The sequence below is a fragment of the Monodelphis domestica genome, chromosome 7, assembly GCF_027887165.1.
Source record: "Monodelphis domestica isolate mMonDom1 chromosome 7, mMonDom1.pri, whole genome shotgun sequence".
Lineage (NCBI taxonomy): Eukaryota > Metazoa > Chordata > Mammalia > Didelphimorphia > Didelphidae > Monodelphis > Monodelphis domestica.
Window position 1 is genome coordinate 64,014,524 of NC_077233.1, and position 23,509 is coordinate 64,038,032.

General features: G+C 37.4%; 1 protein-coding gene across 6 annotated transcripts in view; it reads left to right on the top strand.

Annotated features, from left to right (window-relative positions):
- The window catches only part of CFAP92 (cilia and flagella associated protein 92 (putative)), an 81,411-nt gene continuing 57,902 nt past the window's right edge, over positions 1 to 23,509 (top strand). For 4 of the 6 annotated variants that reach the window (XM_007500337.3, XM_056806576.1, XM_007500334.3 and 1 more), the window contains exons 1-4: positions 1 to 369; positions 2,586 to 2,858; positions 12,141 to 12,322; positions 18,280 to 18,484. In XM_007500337.3, coding sequence (XP_007500399.2) covers positions 2,603 to 2,858; positions 12,141 to 12,322; positions 18,280 to 18,484 — 643 coding nt within the window. In that variant the 5' untranslated portion in view covers positions 1 to 369; positions 2,586 to 2,602. Of the gene's footprint in view, positions 370 to 834; positions 1,008 to 2,585; positions 2,859 to 12,140; positions 12,323 to 12,707; positions 13,027 to 18,279; positions 18,485 to 23,509 lie in introns of those variants that run through there. The other 2 variants (XM_056806575.1, XM_056806577.1) reach the window with 2 other exon arrangements.

Here is a 23,509-nt window from a genome sequence, read left to right on the forward strand (position 1 = left end):
TGACGTCATGGAGGGGAGAGCTTAGGGACTGGTGGGCTTTTTCCTAGGAAACCCAGCCAATTTCTTCTGGGGTTAGTTCGTCCCTCTTAAGAATTAAAGCCCTGCTCGGGCTCCGCCCTTCAGCGGGGAAAGTCCAGCCTCAGGGTCCGCGGGCTGAGGGACACCAAGCCCTCCCTCGCCTAGCAACCGCAAAACACAGCCGCCTTATTCTGGTACCTACGCAGCTCAGAGGAGGGTCATAGGTTCTGACGCCACTGTGGTCCCTGGTGGGCCCCGGACGAGGAGCGTGTTGTACTTGACTGGCCAGGAGGACTGGGGAAGGAGAGATCTGTGCGGAGCCAGCTGTGAGCGCCTCTATTTCGGGCGCAGGTAAACTCTCTGGGGGTCCCAGTCTGAAGGGGGGCACTGGGAGGGATGAAGGATTTGGCCAGGGGGCGGGAGCCCTGAGAGAGCGCTAGCGGGATGAAGGATGGATGGAGGATGAAGGATGAAGGATGAAGGATGGAAGTATTCCCCATACATACCCCGGGCTATACACCTAGGTAGCCTAGGTCCTTGAGAGGCTCTGTGTGTGTGTGTGTGTGTGTGTGTGTGTGTGTGTGTGTGTGTGTGTGTGTGTGTTTAATGTGTGTTGTAGTTGTGGGTTTTTGATCAGGGAACTTGAAACCTCGTGATCTTATGTGGAAACACCGCCAGTCAGAATTGGGCATTGCTTCCACTCTCCCTTCCCCCTGTGAGCACATTTAGACCTAATTAAGTAAGTATTAAGCATTTACTATGTACGGGGTACCAAGGACTCAAAGAACAACAAATATCTTATTCTCTGCCCTCAAGGAACTCACTTTTGAATGGGCCAAATAACTTTATACATACAAGATAGACACAGAGAGGAACAGCTAGGTGGACACTTCCTGGCTATGTGACCCTGGGCAAGTCACTTAACTCCAGTTGCCTACTCTTTACCACTTTTCTGCTTTGGAACCGATGTATCAATTAAAAAACAGAAGGTAAGGTTTTTAAAAAAATGTTTAAAAGAAAGCTTTATACAGAGGAAGTGGCAGTCCTAAAGAAGTATGAAGGGACATCTTACTCTCTCTGGGCTTCAGCTTCAGCTTCCTAGTCTGTAAAAAGAGGTTAGAATAAAGAATCATTAAGTTTTCTTTGAATGCTAAATCTTATCTCAAGTCAGCTGATCCACCTATGGGGTGAGCATTTCCTGCATAGATTATGGAGAAGTTAATATAAGTATGGGCTGAGCTTTGGAGGGGAATTTACCATCTTGTAGGGAAGATGCAATTTTTGCGTAGGTAGCATGGTTTAAAAAAAGACTCAAGGTAGTGCAAAACTAAATGTTCTAACAAATTCTTCTGTTTGGCTTTCATAACCCCTTTCAATTAAAACCAACTTGATGTTCCATTGACACAGTATTCTGCTTTATGTCTCTTCTCATTTCTGCCTCTGGAATCCTTTGCTTCCTTTCTTCAATGTTATCTTCTAGATGAGGATTATTGTGTTTTTAATCCTTCCCATTTACCGGTTGATTATGCCCTTTCCCTCAAAAAAATTACTTTCTATTTTGTGTTTATTTTCCCACCTCTGGCATATTTACTGTGACTTTGAGCAAATCATTTGACTTTGTATTAGTTAAATCCAATTTAGGGATTTGCATTGGTTGGAGTTCCTCACTCAGAACTCTGTAATTAAACTAATGAAATTACAGATCTGGTGACATATATCTATATTTTTTAATTTGATAATTTAAAAAATTTCCAATTACATGTAAAAACAATTTTAAATATTCATTTTCTAACATTTTGAATTCCAAATCCTCTTTCTCCTTCCTTTTCCTGCTACTTGACAGCAATTTGATATAGGGTATTCTGGTGAAATTTAAAAGAAAATTATATTTACTTATCTGTGTACCTAACATTTCTCCCCAAAAGAATGTAAGTTCTTTAAGGGCACAGAATTGATTCTGTTTTTCCTTTGTAAACCCAGCATCTAGAACAGTGTCTGGCACTGATGATAGATATTTCTTTAATAGATGCTTTTAGCAGTTATGAAAGAATAGGACTGTTAACAGAAATCAAGAGAATGGAATGATGGTGCCTTAGTGGAGGAAGCCTTTTTTGGGTAATACTACTACTACTAACTAGTATTTATATAGAGTTTCAAGACTTGCAAAGCACTTTAGACATGCTATCTCATAATAGCATCCACCTCCCAGATGGTTGTGAGGATAAAATGAGATAATTGCTTTACAAAGCACTAAAGAAATGCTATTATTATTTTTCACCATCATTGCCATCATTATTTTCATGATCATTGTTATTTCCCCATAACAACCTGGGAGGTGGTGCTCTGATAAACTTCCATTTGCCAGGTGAGGAAACTGAAGCTAAGAAGTTTAAGGGACTTACTCAGGGTCACACTACTAAGTATTTGAGGCTAGATTTCCATCTAGAGTTCAAGTCCATCACCATCTTCTGTACCACCTAGTTTCCAATGGGCTCAGAGTCCTAGTTGCCCTGAGTGGCCCCATGTAATCAGCCTTTGTTTGCATTTCTCCTCCTCCCTCCTTTCAGGTGGGATCCTCTCCAGGATGTCGGGTAATCCGTGGGAGTGGGATTATGAAGGAAAGCAAGTGGAGAGTCCCATCATGGAACAATTCTCCACTGTGACGCTCTACCAGTTTGAGGACTATATGCCACAGGAGGAGGCGGTCGAGGTCAAGAGGAGTGAGCACTCTGTAGAGAACAACATCAAACCCTACCTCGTTCATTCAGAGTATGAAAACGATATTCCTCAGATAGTTCCTTGTACTTTCACCATCTGCTTGGCTCTGCCGGCAGTGACTGGTAGGTACTAGAGAGGATGTATTGTCTTAGATGAGTGAGCAAATGGCTTTTCTCTGTCATAATGATAGAACACTGGTGAATGCAAGAATAAAACTCAACGAAGGAATTAGGATTCTAGCTGTCCAGGCATTGTGGGAGCTGATCAAGCAAACTTAAACAAAACTCTGTGCCTTGTTTACAAGCTTCTATCCAGACTGAGGCTGGGTCTCTACTCTGAGAGGAGACTTCACTGTGCTTGTGAAATTGAACCACATTTCCCACCAACTAATGTTTGTTTACCCATGGCTTTAAGAAACAGTTTAGCACAAGTGATTAGCCTTGACGACAGAAAAATAAATAAGACTGTACCAGGAAGCCAAAGAAGGCTTCATAGAAGAGGATACATTCAAATTGGGCTTTGAAGGATGGAGGGGGATTCAGCAGATTAAGAGAAGGGAGATCACTTCATGTAAATGTGAAGAAAGTTATGAGATTGTAGAGAGTCCTTGGGGGGATGGGGTGAAATAGGGGAATTTGGTTAAACTAGGGTACAAACTGATTGGAGGCTAATATTAAGAGATAAATCTGGAAAGAGTAATGTCAGAGTATGCGGAGCCTTGAATCCCAGGCAAAAAAAAATTGAACTTCTACTCAATAGGTAATAGGGAGCCCCTGAAAATGTTTGAGTAGAGGAGTGGCATAACCAGATATATCGAGTTGCTTAATTTACACATTTATTTAAAAAAGGAACCTTGTCTTCAAGTTTGACTGGATGCAAAATAATGAACATAGACATCCATCAAAGGAAAGCAAAAATGCTATGCACATATATACAAATACAATTTCTCTCCCTCATTTGTCACCAGTATTAGCAGTGTTTATTAAGAGACCATCTGAATATGGTGCAACACATTGTGTTTTTGAAAGCAAATTAGACATAATTTCTGCCTCTGGGAAACTACAATATGAAATCAGCTTTGGATAGATATTAAAGAACTGTAGATAAATGGAGAAATATTGAACAAATATACAAAACAATCAGAACATTTACATTTAAATATGGGCCTAGCAATTGACTTTATCTCAATTTAGGATCCTACTAGATAAGTTTGGTTTAATTTAATTTAATTTATTATTATTATTTTTTACCAAATACATGTAACAACAAATCTCCACATGAGTTTTCTGAAATTACAAGATCCATATTGTCTCCCTCCATCCTTCCCTTCTCCTTCCTAGAGCTGGCAAGCAAAGCAATTCAGTCTAGGTTATACATGTATTATAATGCAAAACATATTTCCATATTATCCATTTTTGTGATTAATTTTATAAAACCCAAACCCCACAACACATACCCAAATAAACAATTGAAAAATCATCTGCTTTCATCTGTATTCCAACTCCAGCAGTTCTTTCTCTGGAGGTGGAGAGCATTTTTTGTCCTAAATCCCTCAGGATTGTCCTGGATCATTGTATTGCTGAGAGAAGCAAAGTATATCACTGATAGACTTACCATATTTCACATAGTGCTGTTATTGTATATAATGATCTTCTGGTTCTGCTCATTTCACTTTACATCAGTTCATATAAATCTTTCCAGCTCTTTATGAAATCCTCCTGTTCATCATTTCTTACAGCACAATAGTATTCCATCACCATCATATACCACAATTTGTCCAACCATTCCCCAATTGAAAGGCATCCCCATATTTTCCAATTTTTTGCCACCACAAAAAGAGCAGCTTTAAGTATTTTGTACAAATGGGTCCTTTCCCTTTCTTTTCCATCTCTTTGGGATCTCCTACTGGGTAAGTTTGGAAAGACTCCTCACTTGTATTGACCACCAGGTAATAAATTCTTTTGGCTATAGTAACTCATTGAACTATTAGGGCATGGAGGGATTGCAATTTGCATCAGTAGAGGGAGCACTCATTCAGATAAAATCACATATCCTTGAAGTGCATATTTATATTACAGGTAAGCAAAGGGATAAATTCATTTAGGGTAGCAAGTGAAAAAAAGACATCATAGGAGTTGACTATTTAGGCAGAATTTTAAAGAAATCAACATTTCTACAAGTAATGTAGAATGTCTTCATGGAAGAGGCATAGTTTTAAAAATCTGTAATTAAGTAGAGGGAAGAACATAAATACTTATAGGGAAAGAAGAGATATTCCAGATTTATTCTAGGTCTGGATTGTGGGGATTGAAGTGCTATGATTGCACAAAGTGAAATAAGTACATTTTCCTGGGAGAGGTAAAATGAATGGATTTAAGAGAATCAGAAAAGTAAAGTGATCTATAAAAAAACAGGTCCCAGGGACCTCTAATAGAAGACTTTTTGGCATTTTGGCCAAAATTATTATTGTTATATTATATTATATATAATATTATTAAATATAATATATATAATATGATGATATATAATATATATTATATTATAAAAATATAGATTTTCTACTGCCATCACCAAAAGAAATGGATCTCTCCATCAAAAACAGGGGATGTCTGACCATGTTTTCTTTTGATTACTATTTTTACTTATCTATTTTTACTTTTGTTCCTGACCATTTTCTTTTTATTCCTCTCTGGTACATCTCTTCATAACCAATCACTTCTGCAATCATTATTTTATCACATATTATGTTAAAGGTACTGGGGACATAAAATTGGAAAACAAAGAGATTCAGTCCTTAGGAATAGGGATTGGAACAGGGATTCCATCAGTACAGGGAACTCCCGGATGAAGAAACTTCCTTTCTACCAAAACAAGTTGATGCCTTCCCTTCAACCACAAGGCATTGAGTGTTTAGTTGACTTGCCCAAACTCACACAGCCAGTATGTGTTAGAGGAGAGACTTGAATCCAAGTTTTTCTGACTCGAAGACTGGTTTTCTAATCCTACACATACTTCCTCCCCCTCCTCCCCCCCTTTCTCTCTCTCTCTCTCTCTCTCTCTCTCTCTCTCTCTCTCTCTCTCTCTCTCTCTCTCTCTCTCTCTCTCTCTGCCCTTAAAGACAAGCTACCCACATTTGGTCTGCTGTTACAGTACTAAGTTACTTTAGGATGTGAAGTTCTTGAATCACTTGCATATGGGATACAGTAGAGTATAATTAATCATAGTCTAGTGACAAGAGCCCTGAAGAATGGAGTCAAATGGCTTTGATTCCAATTCTAGGTCTGCCAATGTGACTTTGAAAGGGTCGTTTTTTCTTTGCTGTCATATCACACTGTTGACTCAGATGGAGCTTGTTTTTTCCTAATAGCTCCCAGGACTTTTCCAGATGAATACTTCTCCCATCTCATATTTATCAAGCTGTTTTTTCTCTCTCTCAAATAAGACTACATTTAGCCCTATTGAATTTAAGATCCTTCTCCTTGATGGACAATACAGAAACAAAATATCGGTTAAAAATTTCTGTCTTCTCTTGTCAGTTACTATCATCCTGCCCACTCTGAATTAATTCTTATCCTTTCTTGGATCCCCCAACCCAATCTAGGTAAAAAACACAGCCAAACAAACAACAGAAAAACAAAACCTCCAACCCCTTTTTTGTTATGCTTTTCTCAATAGCCTTGGCTTATTCTGTGTTTTGTATCTCCTGACTACTCTTACATGCTTTTGAATATATCCTCTTGTTACCTTTTCTTGTTCCCAACTTCTTTGTGGTTTTTGAAGAGTAAAATGGGTCTTTCTTTAAACCCTTTGAACCAGATCTATTCTCCCCAAATCTAGGGTATGCATCAGACTATTTCTTATTTAGTTTCTAGTTTAGAAAAACTACTTTCTAGAGTTTATAATCTAGAAACTCTAGTTTCCAGACTAAGAAGGAATGGTAACCTATGTTTTCTGCCCCTCTTTCCCAGGTTTCCATCATTTCCATTACTCCAGAAATCAATATTTTCCTGGTGAGAATTAGTTCTAGAATGGGATTTCCCCATTGGTTCTTAAACCTTATCAAAAATGAAATGATCATTAAGGGAAGTTATAAGCTCTTAGTTATTCTACTTTTGACAGAGAGATTTCCAGTAGCTGTCCAGCCATATGATGTACCCTCTCCTTACTATAGTTTCTTCTAAGGCAAGCTAGTGGTCTATTTTCCCAAATTCATCAATTTCCACTTTCTGCCCAGGCAGTCTATAAAATATCCGGATTACAGTGTTGATTCAGTTTTTGTCTCTGCTGAACTTCACCCCCAAACTCTTTACCAAACCTCTCTGTTTTCTGCATTTCCTTCATCAACCAATTAGGAAGCACCTAATAAGTGCTTCCAATGTGCCAGGCACTGTTCTAGGCACGGAGGATTCAAGGGAAAAAGAGTACATAATGTCTCCTTACAACGAGCTTAACAGTTCAGGTACATGTATACAGCATTATATAAAGTGAATAAATACATATGTATACAAAGTTATTCAATACAGGGTCGTTTGGGTGGGAGGGCACAAACAGTTGGTGAGATCAGGAAGAGTTTCATGTAAGAAGAGGATGGAGCTTGGGCTGCACCTCAAAGGAAGAGAAGGGGGCAGCTGGTAGCTCAGTGAATTGAGAGCCAGGCCTAGAGATGGGAGGTCCTAGGTTCAAATCTGGCCTCAGACACTTCCCAGCTGTGTGACCCTGGGCAAGTCACTTGACCTCTATTGCCTAGCCCTTACCACTCTTCTGCCTTGGAACCAGTACACAGTTTTGATTCCAAGATGGAAGGTAAGGGATTAAAAAAAAAAGGAAGAGAAGGAACTCTGGGGTGGAGATGGTTAAGGATTCTTTCCTAGTATACAATGCTCATTGCCCTCACTCCCTTCCCTCTTCCTTTTGAGAGAGGAATCCTCTTCCAGAGGCTGTATTCTAAGTAAGGGTCTCATTCCAAGAAAACTTAGTGAAACCTTTGAGGTCAAATTTGTCTGTCTTACTAGATTCACTAATTTACTTGTTCTATATATTTTATACATTTTGGCATAGATACCCTGAGCTATGGCTTGGTTACTGTCTCTTTTAAAAAATTGTTGTCTTCTGTGAATAAAAATGATGGATTTCTCATCATCTATCCTTATATTAACTGTTTCTCTATATTATACAATTTGGATATACCTATATAGTTTTCTTTTCTGCTCTTGGATATCTGAGATTCAGTTCCTTATATACAAAATAAGGGCCTTGGAAAAAGTTTATCTCTAAGCTCTCTCAGTTCTGCATGCTAAAATTGTGCCCAGAAACCATAAATATAAAGGTAAATGACAAGCACAAAGTCATGTTAATTAAACTAAATGCATGTTATTAATAAGACTCTTAATAGGCAGTTATCCCATATTTCAGTCATAGGTTGGCCAGCTTAAACTGTTAATAATCTTTGTATTATTCTGTCCTGTAGATCCACTCTGGAATGTCACAAAAGATCCATGATTTCCTTGGAGTGGGTTTTTCCTTTAAGCAGCACGGGTCACAATCCCTTCTGCTATATGGTAGAACATTTGCTTGAGATTTGCTTAGGCCAAAACAAAAAAAAAAAGGAAAAATATGTATCTGGTAGCTAACTTTTTTTGATTATAGCCTTTTAACTCCATGTATAAATTCTGTTTTCTGACATGAGATGATCCTTCACTTCTCGGTTCTATCCTCTCCTGTTTCCTGTTAGCACTTAAAAAAAGTCAAATTTCATGTCATCTCCTTTACTAGAATGTAAGATCTGTGAAAACAGAAATAATTTCCTTTTTGTCTTTGTATCCCCAGTAGCCTGCACAGTGCCTGACATCCAGCAGCTGTATAATAAATGCGTATCCATCCATTCATTGGTTAAAAAATGTCAAATTTCTCTTTTTCATATCCATTATATTTAGAAAAACTTAATCTCTCAGAGTTCTGTGCTTTCAGATCTTTCCTAGAGGACTTGCCTCTCTCTGGTCAGCTAGCCATGCTAGTCTGGATGTTCCCCAACATTATCCAACCTGCATCAAATCGGATTGCTGGTTTTTTTACCCCTGTCAACTACTAATTACAGACAGCCTACCTAAGCCCGAGCCTGCCAGTCTCAGTATATACTCAAATCCACCTATATTTCATTTTCTTGTATTATATAACATTAGGGCACTTAGCATCCTAATGACAGTGGTGTCATCATGACAGCGCTGGGGAAAAAGAAAGGACTTTAAATGAGTGTTGAATTATGATGACCTATAATTTTAAGGTGCTTTGGGTAGAGATTTCAATTAATCCCAGCAAAAGATGAATCTGGCTTGAATGAAGGCAGTAGTTGTAGCTGTGGAGAGGAGAGTATAGATTCTAGAGACAATTACCATCATAACTGAAGTTTATATTAGTTTGGGTTTTTTTTAAACAATTTCCCAATCACTTTCCTTACAATAACTCTCTGAAGTCATACAAAGTAATTGAGAGTCTTTGTATCCCATTCCTGCTTGTTGCTGTCTGTTCCCTATCCGATATCTCAGTGCCAGTTTCTTCTGAATTTGTTCCCTTAATCTTTGTTATCTCAGAAAGCTTGGCTCTTGGGTCCCCCCCCCCTCCTCCTCCTCCAAAACAGGATTTCCCAATGGGACAATTTTCTGAATATTTCCTCTCTCCCTGAGACTTATTAGTGCCCTTGAACTGGTCCATGATGGCCATGCTAGTATGGATTGTTGACTTCTCAGTTAATGCAAGACTTGTTAGAAAAATACAGTAGTGCCCCGAACATATTAGACACTCAAATCTTTTGTTTAATCAAATATACCTTTTATGTAAACATTTTTGAAGTTATGTTCTATTATTTATTGAAACTAATCATAGTGACATGAGGATACTTTTCAATATTCTGTACATACTGTAAACTTTAAATTAATATCCAATAACTTTGAGTATTATATTTTATGATTTATTAGTAATTAATTGAAATAGAAGAAATAAAAGAACAAAGTATGAAACTTAAGTATGACCATGTAAGTAAACTTCTCCTGCCTGGCTCTCCCCCAAACTCCCCAACCATGTTCCTGGAAAAAGAGAGCGAGGGCAGAGCTACACAAAACTTATATCCTCCCTACATTGGTTATGTAACATAGATATACATAAATGGGATGCTGGGAGAGAGAGTCCCTGCGGAGGAAATTCTAATTATACAGTACTTATATGTGTTAGAACAGAAGGCAATAAGGAGATATCTAGATACACATATAGGCATACATCTTGCATGTGTGTAGATAGCGATACACAAACTAACACATGCATATATTTACATATCTATGCACACACAAGGGCAACTAGAGGGCACAATGGCTAGAGTGCCAAGCCTGGAGTAAGGAAAGCTCTTCTTCCTGAGTTCAAATCTATCTTCAGACACTCACTAGCTGTGTGTCTCTGGGCAAGTCATTTAATCCTGTTAGCCTCAGTTTTGTCATCTGTACAATGAACTGGTGAAGGAAATGGCAAATTAGTTCTTCCTGACTCCAGATCCTGCACTCTATTCACTGGGCCACCTGGCTGTATACAAAATATAAGTGTACAAATATTTATTAATAATATATAAAATAAAATTTTAGCTATTACACATATATGTATATACACACACATATATATTCGTTTATCTGTCTCTGTCTTTCTGTCTCCTGGTTGTGTTCTCCATTGGGAGGCCAATGCCTTGCTAGTAGAGATTGTTTCATTCATTGTGTAATAATGAATACATATGTGTTGATTGGTTGATTACAACTCATCCATATTTTCCCATAATTCCTCCATAGAAGTATATCCATTGTGCCTGGGACATTCTTTGACCATATGGGTACAGTGCAGTAAGTCGGGTTATCCATCTGTTATTACTTACTCTCACTACATGACTAGCCCACCTCCTTTTCTGGTTATACATCTCTTGTATGACATATTTTACGTCTTTTTTGGTATGCAAGTTGTCACTGGTAATATACTGTAGGTTATTTGTGTATATTGAACAGCTTCTCATTGTCCTTTGGGTGACTCATGATTTTGATCTTTTAGAGTTTGTGAGATTTCATAATTCACTGCCACATGACATTTCAGGAAGAATATTGATGCTAAAATGATAAGTTTTTGTTTCAGGGAGAAACCTGAGGTGTTGAAGGCACTGTGCAATTTCTCAAATGTAATTCAATCTGTTTTCTTTCTCCTTTGCAATGTGGACTCAGGTCCTTTAAAATCACTTATTATGGAAACTATTCTATAGTTGGGATACTAGAGCAAAATATTGAATGTAGGAAGAAGTAGTTTATGTATGTTTAATGTATGTTTAATCAAAACCATTGTTGTTTGGGGTTAGATCTGTTATTAATTTGTAGCAATTAATAGTCTATTGAAGACCCAATTGTTGGGAGTTGGTGGTTGAGAGCTGGTTGGACCAGTAGTTGAAGAACTTGACTGGAGATAACTTTCTACAAAACCTATTTATTAATATTAACTTCTATAGGAGCAGTGATGGGATAAGGAAAATGGAGATATTGAATTTGGAAAGGTTTATGAAATGTAATTCCCTAATTCTAAATCTTAACTAAATCCACCCCCAAATCTGTCTTGCAAGAGACTTTCTTCTTCCTTGACCAAAGTCAAGGCTGACAACTACTCTGCTGTCTATCTAACCCCCAAACTAGCTGTCTTTCTATCCTAAAACTAAAATGTAAACTTATAAGCAGTGAGAGATAAATTGGATTTCTTCCTTCTGCTCAGATGAAACTCAGTCTGTCAGAAGTCACTGACACCTTCACTCAGCTGTTGCTCTCTCCAGCCACCATTGGTGAAACAGAGGAACTGCCACACCACTTTTCTCCTGTCAACCACTTTCTCTCTCTCTTTGATGCTAGGATGTTTCCAAGTGATAAATCACCAGATCACCAGATCTTCTCAAGCTCTTAGAGCAGCAACTTGGACAACCTTCTTTAATCAGGACCATTCAAAGAGTGATCAGTGGTCCAACAGTCCTTCCCAAGATCTTCTGGGAAATTCCTTTTTTCTATCATGTTCTTTGAGAATTCTATTCTGAATTAAATAAATCCAGCTCACTCAAACTCATCTCTCTATCCACCTATACCTAATCTATCAAGAATATTTTATTGCCTACATAATTAACAAATAACTCATTACACTACACTTGAAGAGTGAGAAAAGTGAATAAACCAAGAAAGGTGGCAGGATGAAGTAAAGAATTGGATTTGGCTAGCAACATCATTTATGTTTAGGGGCATATTGCCTTCTATATGTGGGCTTTTGAACACAAGAAAAAGCTATATTTCCCCCATGAAATGTTAACGTACTGACTACTTTTTATTTACTAAATCTATCTTGTGTCTTTTTAGGTATTAAAGGGAAGATATCACATGACAAATTTAAACGAATTAGACCTGACTTACTTTCAAAAATGCGACGGTTCTATCATATAGAATATCAACTCCTTCCGGATGACAGAGAGCCCAAACAAGTTGATGTGGTATTATTTAGTACAGTAATAGCCAAAGTGTTCATGGAGTCTGGAATAAAGGTAAGATGTATGTGGGTGTGGGTGTATGTTATATATATGTCATCTATTATTTGCTAAATATATCCATATGTTTGCCAAAAGAAAAATAAACATATATTTACTAAATATGTATATATATGCTAAAAGAAATGTAAATAACAAATTAAATCACATTACTTGCATATACTGCAGTGTATATTTATACATACATTTATTCATTAATTAATTTATTTACATTCCTTTTAGAAACTCTAAAGGATTTGTCTAGCTATCAACTTCCAGGTCTTTGGAATTATTTTTCATGACCCAGAACACCCAGCCACTACTTGGCATTGGATGAGATTTGAAAGTGATGGAGCACAAATTCAATGTCTGATGTGTGACATAAGACTTTTTTTATCCTTAGGAAACTCTTTGAGATGTCAAGAGAATCCCGTGGCTGTGCGGGCACATTTGAAGTACCACAAGTCCAAGTCATCCATATAATAGTTTAATGTTTCCGAATCAGGACCAGTTTTTGACAGGTTCTTTTTACTTTTTGCCTGGAGTCTACCCACATGGTAGTCTTTGATTTTTCATATGGCTCCAGTAAAGCCCTTCCCCTTGTGTTCTCCATCCTTGTCTTTCTCCTTTCTATGAACACTTTCCTGATGGATGTGGCTGCTGGTGACTGATCATCTCCCTTACCCTTTAGTGTAACCTAGAAGTAACAGCTACATCTATGTGTAAGTAGAATGACTTTCAGTGTCCAATCTGGTTCTTTGCTGCTCATATTACTAACCTTATTGTATGTTGTTATAGCAAAAGTTTTTGCCATATACACACATTGCACATCAGAATTTATAGCAAAAGTATATTCAGACTGTTCAGGGGATAGTATCTGTTTAGTAGCCATGGTAAAGGTGTTCCCTAGGTAGTGAATTCTGCTCTTAAAAATGGGGATAAGGGCAGGTAGGTGGCTTGGTGGGTAGAGAGCTAGGTCTAGAGATGGGAAGTTCTGGATACAAATTTAGTCTCTCACCCTTCCTGTCATTTCTCCCCAACTGCCTAGCCCTTACAGCTCTTCTGTCTTGGAACCAATTCTTAGTAATGATTTTAAAACACAAACTAAGGGTTTAAAAAAGAAAAAATGGGGGGGGGCTACTTGCATTTCCTATATAGAAATTTATGTAGTTGAAGTATTTTGTGAACCAGGTTTCATTAATAGAAGCATTATAGATAAGAAATATTTAAGCAGGATTTTCTCCCTAGTTCATTTTTACTCTTAATTATCTAAAAATTATGAATTGTTTTCATGAAAATATTGTAGCACTGAGTTCTGTGGTCTTCACTGCCTGGAAGACTGAGCATGTTAGTTTTTGCTCTACTCCCAGGGTTCTAGGGTAGCCTTAAGAGGGCTTGGGATATCTAGATTCTAAAAATGGTATCAGTCTTCACAATGGTGTTCCTCCAAAGGTAGAAGTCCCTTGAACCCTAGTTCCATTTAGCCACCAACAACTGGCTTAGCTTTTACAAAGATCCTTCAAAAGATAGTAAAAAAGTAAAATGTCCCCTAATAGTAAGAGACATAATTCACCTCTCCCTTTCTCCTCTTAGACCCACTCCAGTCTCTGAGGAGGAGATTACATTTCTAGTTTAGCTCAATTCCTGTAGTTTATAGACCCAGATCCAAGCCCAAAACTCCCTGTAAAATGGGAGTAATAATAGTACCTATCTCTCAGGGTTATTGTGAGGATCAAATGAAATAATTCCTATGAAGTTTTTGGGACAATGCCTGGCACATAGTAAATGCTATATGAATATTATTATTGAGGACTGAAGATAAGGAGAAAAATGAGCACCAGACTTGTAGATACAGGCGTAACCTGCATAGAGATGATTGTTAAACCCATGGGAACTGATGGACTAAGCCAATAGGAGAAGAAGGTCCAGGGTAGATCCCTAGGGGATATCCATGTGACATCATAGGAATGATAAGCCAGCAGACTGAGGAGTGATTTAATAGGTGGGAGGTGATGTAGGAGAGAGCAGTGTCATGAAACTCAGAGAAGAGAGAGGATTCAGGAGAGGGTGGTCAGCAATGGCAAAAGGAACCATGTGAGCTTGAGAAGAATTGGGATGGAGAGACCATCAGAATCAGCAGTTAAGGTTCCATAGTAATTGGGAGAGAGCAGTTTTATTTGAAAGCCAGATTGAAAAGGGTTGGAGAGTGATGGAGAGTGACAGAAGAAAATGGAGATAATCAGTGTAGGCAGCTTTTTCAAGGAATTTTTCTGAGATAGGGAGGAGAGATTTAGGAAGAATATTTGAATGGGATGGGAAAGGGTTAGGCAGTCTAGTAAAAGCCATTTTATATTGTTTTGTTTTCTTTTTTAAGAATAATTGATAAAACTGTGTTTAAACCCTTTGATCCAGTGGAATACCACTACTGGGTCTGTATCCCAAAGAGATAATAAAAAAGTGGAAAGGACCTACTTGTACAAAAATATTTATACTAACTCTTCTTGTGGTAGTAAAGAATTGGAAATTGAGGGGCTGTCCATCCACTGGGGAATGGCTGAACAAATTGTGGTACATCTTGGTGATGGAATAGTATTGTGCTATAAGAAATGTTAAGCAGGATGGATTTCAGAAAGAGCTGGAAGGATGTTCAGGAACTGATGCAGGGTAAAATAAGCAGAACTGGGAGAATATTGTATACAGTAACAGCAATATTGTGGAATGATCAACCGAAAACTTGGCTACTCTCAGCAATTCAATGATCTGGGACAATCCTGTAGGACTTCTGATGGGGAATGCTATCCACCTCCAAAGTCATCTTTCACATCAGCATATTATTTATGGTTTTATTTTGGGGTTTTGGTTATGTATGAGTGTGCTCTTACAACAATGATCAATATGGAAGTGTGTTTTGCGTGATAATAAAAAAGAATAAGTGAAGGGGATAGGTAGGTGGCTCAGTGCCAGGCATCATGCTAACCACATAGGCTACCAAGACAGAAATCTAACAAAGGAAATAACATGAATGTAAGTAATTGTCTGCAGAAAATGACAAAATGAATTCAGTATAATTTGAGGAGGGACAGCGCTAGTCTGCTGGAGGGGAGATCTGGAAATGTTTTCTGTATCAGCACATAAACTGAGTCTTAAAAGAAGTCTGGGATTCCAAGAGGCAGATGTTTAGAGGGAGTGCGTTCTAGACATGGTTGCAGTCAGTCAGAGAATAGGAAAAAAAATCAGTTTCCCCCTCTTTTCTTTACTCCTTTATTTTATTTTTAATTAAATTTTTGCTGAACCGCCTTCCCTTATAACAAAACATTTAAAAGTAATTTGGCAAAGTCAGCCAATGTATCATCCAAGTCTGATTCAGATTTCTATCCATATCTATTGTCCCTATCTTTGCAAAGAAGGAGACAGGGAAGATAGATTTTCTACTGAGGGACTTTGCTGGCCATCATAATTATATGTTGTTCTGTTTTGTGGTTTTCCTATTTATGTTGCTATAATCATTGTATATCTTATTTTCTTGGTACTGCTTACATTGTTCTGCATCAGTTTATAGAAGTCTTCCCCATATTTCTTTGAATTTTCATGAGTTCATCATTTCTCACAGCACAATAATATTCCATTATGTTAGTGGTTCTCTGACTTACTCATCCAATAGCATAGTTATTTTTTGCTGTGAACAATCACAACATATATATATATATATATATATACACATACATATATATATTTTAAATAAACCCTTACCTTCCATCTTGGAATCAATACTGTGTATTGGTTCCAATGCAGAAGAGCAATAAGGGCTAGGCAATGGGGGTCAAGTGACTTGCCCAGGGTCACACAGCTGGGAAGTGTCTGAGGCCAGATTTGAACCCAGGACCTCCTATCTCTAGGTCTGGCTCTCAATTCACTGAACTACCCAGCTGCTCCCCAACATATTGCTATTTGACTTATGATTCTATGCAATTTGCAGCACTGTTAATAGAAGCATAACTCTTCAAGAAAGCTTGCATTATATCATGTGACACAACTTGTTTAATCATTCTCAAGTCAGTGGACATCTACTTTGTTTATGTCTTTGCTTTCACCAAATGTGTTGCTGCTATGAATATTATGTTGAATATGAGGCTATTGTTTTGTCTCTCACCTTCTTGGCATATATACCTAGCAATGAGATCTCCAAGTCAAAGAGTATGGGCATTTATTTTTAATTTGGAAAATGTTATTTAATTAATTTAGAATATTTTTCCATGGTTACATGATTCATGTTTTCCCTCCCCTTCTCTCCCCCCACCCCATAGCCAATGCTATTCCACTGGGTTTTACATGTGTCATTGATCAAGACCTATTTCTATATTATTGATGCTTGCACTAGAGTGATCATTTAGAGTCTACATCCCCTATCCTATCCCCATCAACCCATGTGATCAAGCAGCTGTTTCTCCTCCCACAGTTCTTCCTCTGGATGTGGATAGTGTTCTTTCTCATAAGTCCCTCAGAATTGTCCTGGATCATTGCATTGTTGCTAGTAGAGAAGCCCATTCCATTTGATTGTACCACAATGTATCAGTCTCTGTGTACAATGTTCTCCTGGTTCTGCTCCTCTCGCTCTACATCACTTCCTGGAGGTTGTTCCAGTTCACATGGAATTCCTCCACTCTATTATTCCTTTTAGCACAATAGTATTCCATCACCAACATATGCCACAATTTGCTCAGCCATTCCCCAATTGAAGGGCATCCCCTCATTTTCCAATTTTTTGCCACCACAAAGAGCGCAACTATGAATATTCTTGTACAAGTCTTTTTCCTTATTATCTCTTTGGGGTACAAACCCAGCAGTGCTATGGCTGGGTCAAAGGGCAGACAGTCTTTTAGTGCCCTGTGGGCAGATGCATATATTTTCAATATTTTTTTAAAGCATATTTCTGGAGAAAGATCCTGGGCATTATTGCCCATTATTGTAGAGTCCAGTGACATAATCTTTGGCCCTTTCCAAAGTATTAATTTACTTTCACCAAGTCATTGTTCATATTTATTTGGCATTCATAAAGAATGAGAGAGAGGGATTAGGTTAAAACAGACTTAACTTTCCTTTCCTCCCTCCTTCTCTCCCTCTTTTCATTCCTTCGTTCCTTCCTTTGTACATTCCTTCCTTTTTCTTTCTTTCTTCCTTCCTTCTCTATCTTCCCCTTTCTTTATCTCTCAAGGTGATGAACAAGAGCATCTTTTGAAGAAAAGTTCTTTGCTTATACTTATTAGGCTATAACATACACACATACATATTTAACTGTTATTTTGATATAAACTTAAAATTATCTTAAAAACAAAAAATTCCCAAATGCAAAATAGGTATTAAAGTCATCCATAAAAACTAAACATATATAGGGCATTTGACCAAAGTAGAACTGGACAAATTTTAAAAATGATCAACCTATAAAGATGCATTAGTGATATTTAACTTTTAAATTTCCCTATACCTTGCTGGAAACGCTTTTAGCTACATGCTCTCTGATTTGGCCTAGAAACCCAAACAGGGCCCTGACTTTTATGAATCATCATCATCATCATGATTATAGTTGGCATTCATACAATGTTTTTTGTTTACAAGTACTTTTATAGACATCATCTTGTTTCAGTTCAATAAACATGTATTATGTTTGGGCTCTGTGCAGAGCACTGGGGTAGTTGATGGGAATAAGTCAAGAATTCCTGAGGATACTGTGTATATTAGGGCTGGTAGTGGTGTTAGTGGTAAGGGGGTAAGATAGAACCAAAAGATGATGGGAATCAGGTAGAAAATGGAGCCTGAGTCTGGAAGGAAACTAGATTTTAAGAGGCAGAACTGGAAAAGTGTGTTCACTTGGCAATTTTATTTCAAATTGACTCAATTACCAGGAATATTACTGGTTTTCCCACAAACATTTATAAAATGGCCATTGTTAAAAAGACTTTCAATATTGTTTTACATAGTCGGTGAGTCCATGGAATGAAAATGAAAAATTGTGGCTGTCTTGGAAAGAAACTCACAAGATATCAATTACAAAGGAATTGTTAAAGAAACTAAACCATCACAGAATCACGTTTGACATATGGGATGCCAAGGAAAAAATGTGTAAAAAAGCAAGATTTTCTAAAGTAAAAAGTTTTAGTCGCCAGGAGGATGTTCATGGTATCGGTAAGTAAATTATCCAAATTATCCTTTAAATGTTTTAGAAGTTTAGATTCATAGAATATTTGAGCTGGAGAGAATCTTACCTAGAATCTTAATTCTGTTTTTTCATTTTATATTCAAGGAACCTGATGCCCACTGAGAAGAGCTGACTTGGCTAGGGTCATAGTTAGTGGGGGTACAACCCAGATGAGACTAAAGGGATAGATTTCAGGGCATGCATGAACTTGAATGGGAAAAAATTCATCTTTATTTCAATGAAATTAATTTCCTTTGAAATTCTATTTTTCTAATATTAGATTTTATATCTTTAGATATTAATTTATATATATAATTTATATCTTTAGATATTAATTTATATATATAATTTATATCTTTAGATATTAATTTATATATATAATTTATATCTTTAGATATTAATATATCTAATAGATATCTAATAATATATCTATTTTTTTAAATGGATTTAAAAACATTATTTTGGGAAGAAACCCACAGGTTTCATCAGACTGCCAAAACAGTTCCATGATATAAAAGAGCATAGTCAAGAACTCTGTAGGCTTTTATTGAGTCTAAATTCCCTGTGCAACTTCCACTCACTGATTTCTACTATTTCTGTCCTCTGAAGCCAAGTAGAGCAAATCTAATTCCTTCCCATATCTTATTCCAAATCTAATCCAATCCTTTAAATACTTAAAGGCATCAATTATTTCCTCCATCTTTTCTTCAAGACAAATATTTTTAATTCCTTCCACATTTTCTTCACATAGCATGTTCTCTATGTCCTTCATTACCCTGGTCACACCCCTTGGAGGCTTGTCAAAGGCTCTTCTAAAACATGGTGCCCAGAGCTGACCACAACATTCTATGTAAATCAGTTTAATTCCCTCGACAGTTAATTTCTGAATGCAGTATACCTAATGGACAGAATCTCTCCTTAGGAGATTTTGGCTGCCTAGATCCACTAAAATTGGGCTGGATCCCATGAGTCTCTCAGGTTACTCCCCAGGGCTAAGGTCCCTCACTGGTCGTGTTGCCAGTAAATTCTGGTATGGACTCTAGTTCCTGGACATTTTTAGATCTCATAAAGCCCCGTGCCATAGAAGGAAGACATAAATAGAAGGCAGGACCTCTTCTGGACACAGACTTTCCTAGAGGGTCATGCACTTGCCTGATGGCCTGGGAGAGAGAAGAAGGGTACCTTAGTTCCACACTCCACCTCCCTTGCCCCAACCTCTGAAGTGCTCAGAAAGCCATCCTACCTTGTGGCTAGGAGCAGGAAAAGAATTTTAATTTCTCCAATGGGAGCCTTTTTTTATGCAATCTTAATTCTGGGTCAGCAGCCAATCAAACTGTCTTTTCTTCATCATGCAGCAAGTAGGCTTTAAACAATTAGAAAATATCTTGGTATTCCCTGAAGTGGATTGTCAGGTCCCTACAATCTTTATCATCAAAGCTTCTAGTGGCAGGCTCACCAAACAGGCATGCTATTTATTATCTCTGCTTTGTATTTTATGAACATAGATATCTGAGCCAATGGCCTTTATTGCTAGTTCTCTTTTTTGGAGAACCTGTGAATACCCTCTAAATAACTGGTTTTTAAAAATTGCTATTCTATTGTTATACTCGCTGCTTTCTAGTATTTGTCATGAAATTTGTAGGCTATTTTCTTCACCCTATCCCTTTCCATTTAAAACTGCCTTGATTATTTTAAGTCACACTTCAGAAATCAAGACTGATTATTGGGTGCCATTTATATTATTTATTATTTACTTGTTTACTTTCCAAATCTACCCTTGTATTTCAAAGCTACATCCTTCAGTTGGCAGCAAGGATTTTGAAAGACATTGATATTTTTTCATTGTCAGTGATAAGCATGATGTCATCCCCTTGCTTATTTCTGTTAATGCTTTATAATTTGAATTCCTTTTTGTTTGATATTATAACTCTTAACTTGATTTTTAAAAAATATCTCAGTTGAGACATGGTAAATTTTAGTCTATCAATTTAAATCTTTAGAAAAAAATTCCTTGCCTTCTACCTTAGAATGGATACTAAGAACTGTCTCCAAGGCAGAAGATTATAAAGGCTAGGCAGTTGGGGTAAGTGACTTGCCCAGGATCACACAACTAGGAAGTGTCTGAGGCAAGATTTGAATCCAGGACTGGCTCTTTATCCACTGAGTCACCTAGCTGCCCCTATCAGTTTAAATCTTTATTTGGTTTTCTTCATTAGGTGGATTTCCTATAGATATCATGTTATTAGATTGTGAGTTTTAATCCATTCAGTAACTTTTTCTTTTTTTTTTTTGTGGAGGAAGTCAGAGGACATTAAAGGTTATAATGATACATTTGCTTTATCATATAACATATTGTTATTTGGCCAGAGTATAGCAAATTTTAGATCAGTTTTTCATTTCGAATCTTATTTAAATCTTTCTGGATTAAGGGTATTTCCTGGAAACATTTGATATTATTATAAGTGTTAGTTTTTCTTTTCTTTAATCATTTAATCAAAAAGAGGCTGGATATTCCTTTTTTTTTATTATTTGCTATTAAGCCACACTCAGCCTAATGCTATGGCCTTGAGTAACACATTAGATTTGTCTTGGGCCCCAGTTACCTCTTCTGTTACAGAAGAGGGGAAGGAACTGGAAGACTTCTCAGGTGCTTCTTCCAGCTCTACTTTATTTGTTCTACTTTTAACTTGGGCTTTTCCTTTTTTATAGCCAGGAGTTTTGCTTTGTAATTACCCCCTCCCTCCCTTTGGGGCTTTCTTCCTTTTATTTCCCTGAAATATTTAGTGATTTGGCCAGTGTATTATTCCAGGAGCCTCACATGTTGTTAATAACCCTTTAGATCTTGGTCATTTAAAATATAGTGCTTCTCTTTTGTCTGGGAGGTTTGTGCTTCAAAGATGTCCCTAGAAATGGACGCCTCACTGAGAGCTCTTCAAATGGACGTTTCCTGTCATCATAAAGCATTTTGAGTGGATAATTATGGGTTTATGGTACATGCTTCTTAGTCTTGTAAATGTTGTATTCTAATTTCTGAGATCTTCCTCTGTTCTTGAAAATTTTCTTTGATTTTAATTACTGTTCCTTGGTGATTTATCCATTTCTTCTAGAATCTTCCTTCCCTATCATTGTAGCTTTGGAGTTTATCTTTTGATATGTCTTCAATAATTTAATGGGTCTGTGATCTTACAAGTGTGATTATTCCCTCTAAATGTGTAAATAGCAACCCATCTATGCTCTCTGATCTTGTAGGATTCTCATATAGGGGGAGCTATGTGACTCACTCTTGGAATTTAGTGAGACCCTTTAGTAACTGGTTCCAGTTGAGAAACCGTGTAGAGAGATGCCATCCCAGGTAGTCTATACATATACCATATCCCCATTATACAAAGATGGATAATTCAATAGTAGTATTCATCTGAATGATAGTTTTCTTAATAACTAGAGACGATAACAAATTCTTGTTATTTCCTCTCAGGGGATCCAGCTATTGTGTTGGAAACCTTCCTTTAAATATCTTGACATAGAATGAAATACTTTCAATTGTCCTTCACTGTCAGAGGGTTGTCTGAGAGGCAGCTTCAAGCAGTGTATAGAAGATTGACCTAGAAGCCAGCAAGACAAATGTTCAAGATCTACTTCAGGCTTATATTAACTGTGTGACCCTGAGCAAGTCAGTTGACTCCTCTCTGGTCTAGGCATCTCTCTAAGACCCTGAAATTGAGAAGAAGATATCCACCTACATTGGTAGAGGGAATTACCTTACCCCAGGGCTTGCCCTATTCCAGTGAATTCCTATTCCTCTCAATACTTGACTAACCTACCTCCTTGTGTCTCTCGGATGAAATTCTTTGTATCATCTGATCTTTTTTAATGTACTGCAGCCAACTCATGCCGCCATGTTCTTCGCTTTTGGTCTTTGTTGAATTCTCAATTTTAGTTCTTCTGAGACTATAATATTCTGCAACTCATAGTCATCCAGCTTCAAGTGCTCTTCCCATCTTGTTTGGCTTTTTAAAGTGCCATTTATGTTTTCTTATGTAACACTTGGATGACTGTGATGCAAGAGGCCAAAACTGAAAGAGGGAAGGCAAACAGTTGAAAAATGGACAAGATCTGTCAAGATTCCATTACAGATTCTTCTTTGTCATTTTAGTCAAGTCCCCACATTTGTCATTTGCTTATATTTCAACATGTATTTGTATGAATAACCTTGAGAGCGTATAATAGTATATCTCTTAGCGACTGGCAGTACAGCATAGACAGCAGTGTCAGGCCAGGGCTGAAACAGGAGGCAGTTGTTGAGCTGGATTGTTTCTGGGAAATTTCAGAGCTCCTTTCCTGACTCTAAGCTTCCCATGAAAAGCAGGGCTCATTTCAAAAATAAGAAGATTCTGCTGATGTTACTAATTTGCCAATAAGACATGGAATACTACTGCTTCCAAAAATTAAAAATGAGTATCCCATTGAGGGTGTTTTCTTCTTGTCCTTTTGTATCTTTCCTCCCCTCCATTGCCACATTTCCCACTCACTGCTCAGCCTCTTTGATCTGCCTTTTAAACTCACCATTCCACTACCCAGGGATCCTTTTTGGATCAAATCTAATGGGCTTTTCTCATTTAGCCCTCATTCTCCTTGACTTTAAGCTGCTTTTGATACTCTTGACCACTCCCCCCAACACTATCCCTCTCTTTTCCTTTACATTCTCTTGGTTCTCCTGGTCTGCTTGCTCTTCCTTTCCTGGTTCACCTTTTTTTTTTTTAATATGAATATTCTGCAAGTCTCTATTCTCAACACTGTCCTCTCTCTAACCAACTCCCATAGTTTAAATGATCACTGTGCAGATTATTTCTATATCTATTTATCTAATCCTGGTCTTTTCTCTGAGCTCTAAGATGACTAATTTCCTTCCACATACTGGACTCTTCTCTGTTATCAAAAATGTCCATCTGTTACTGAATTACATTTTCTAGTTTCAAAGTCTCTCTTCCCACATCACCACTGATGTCATCAGT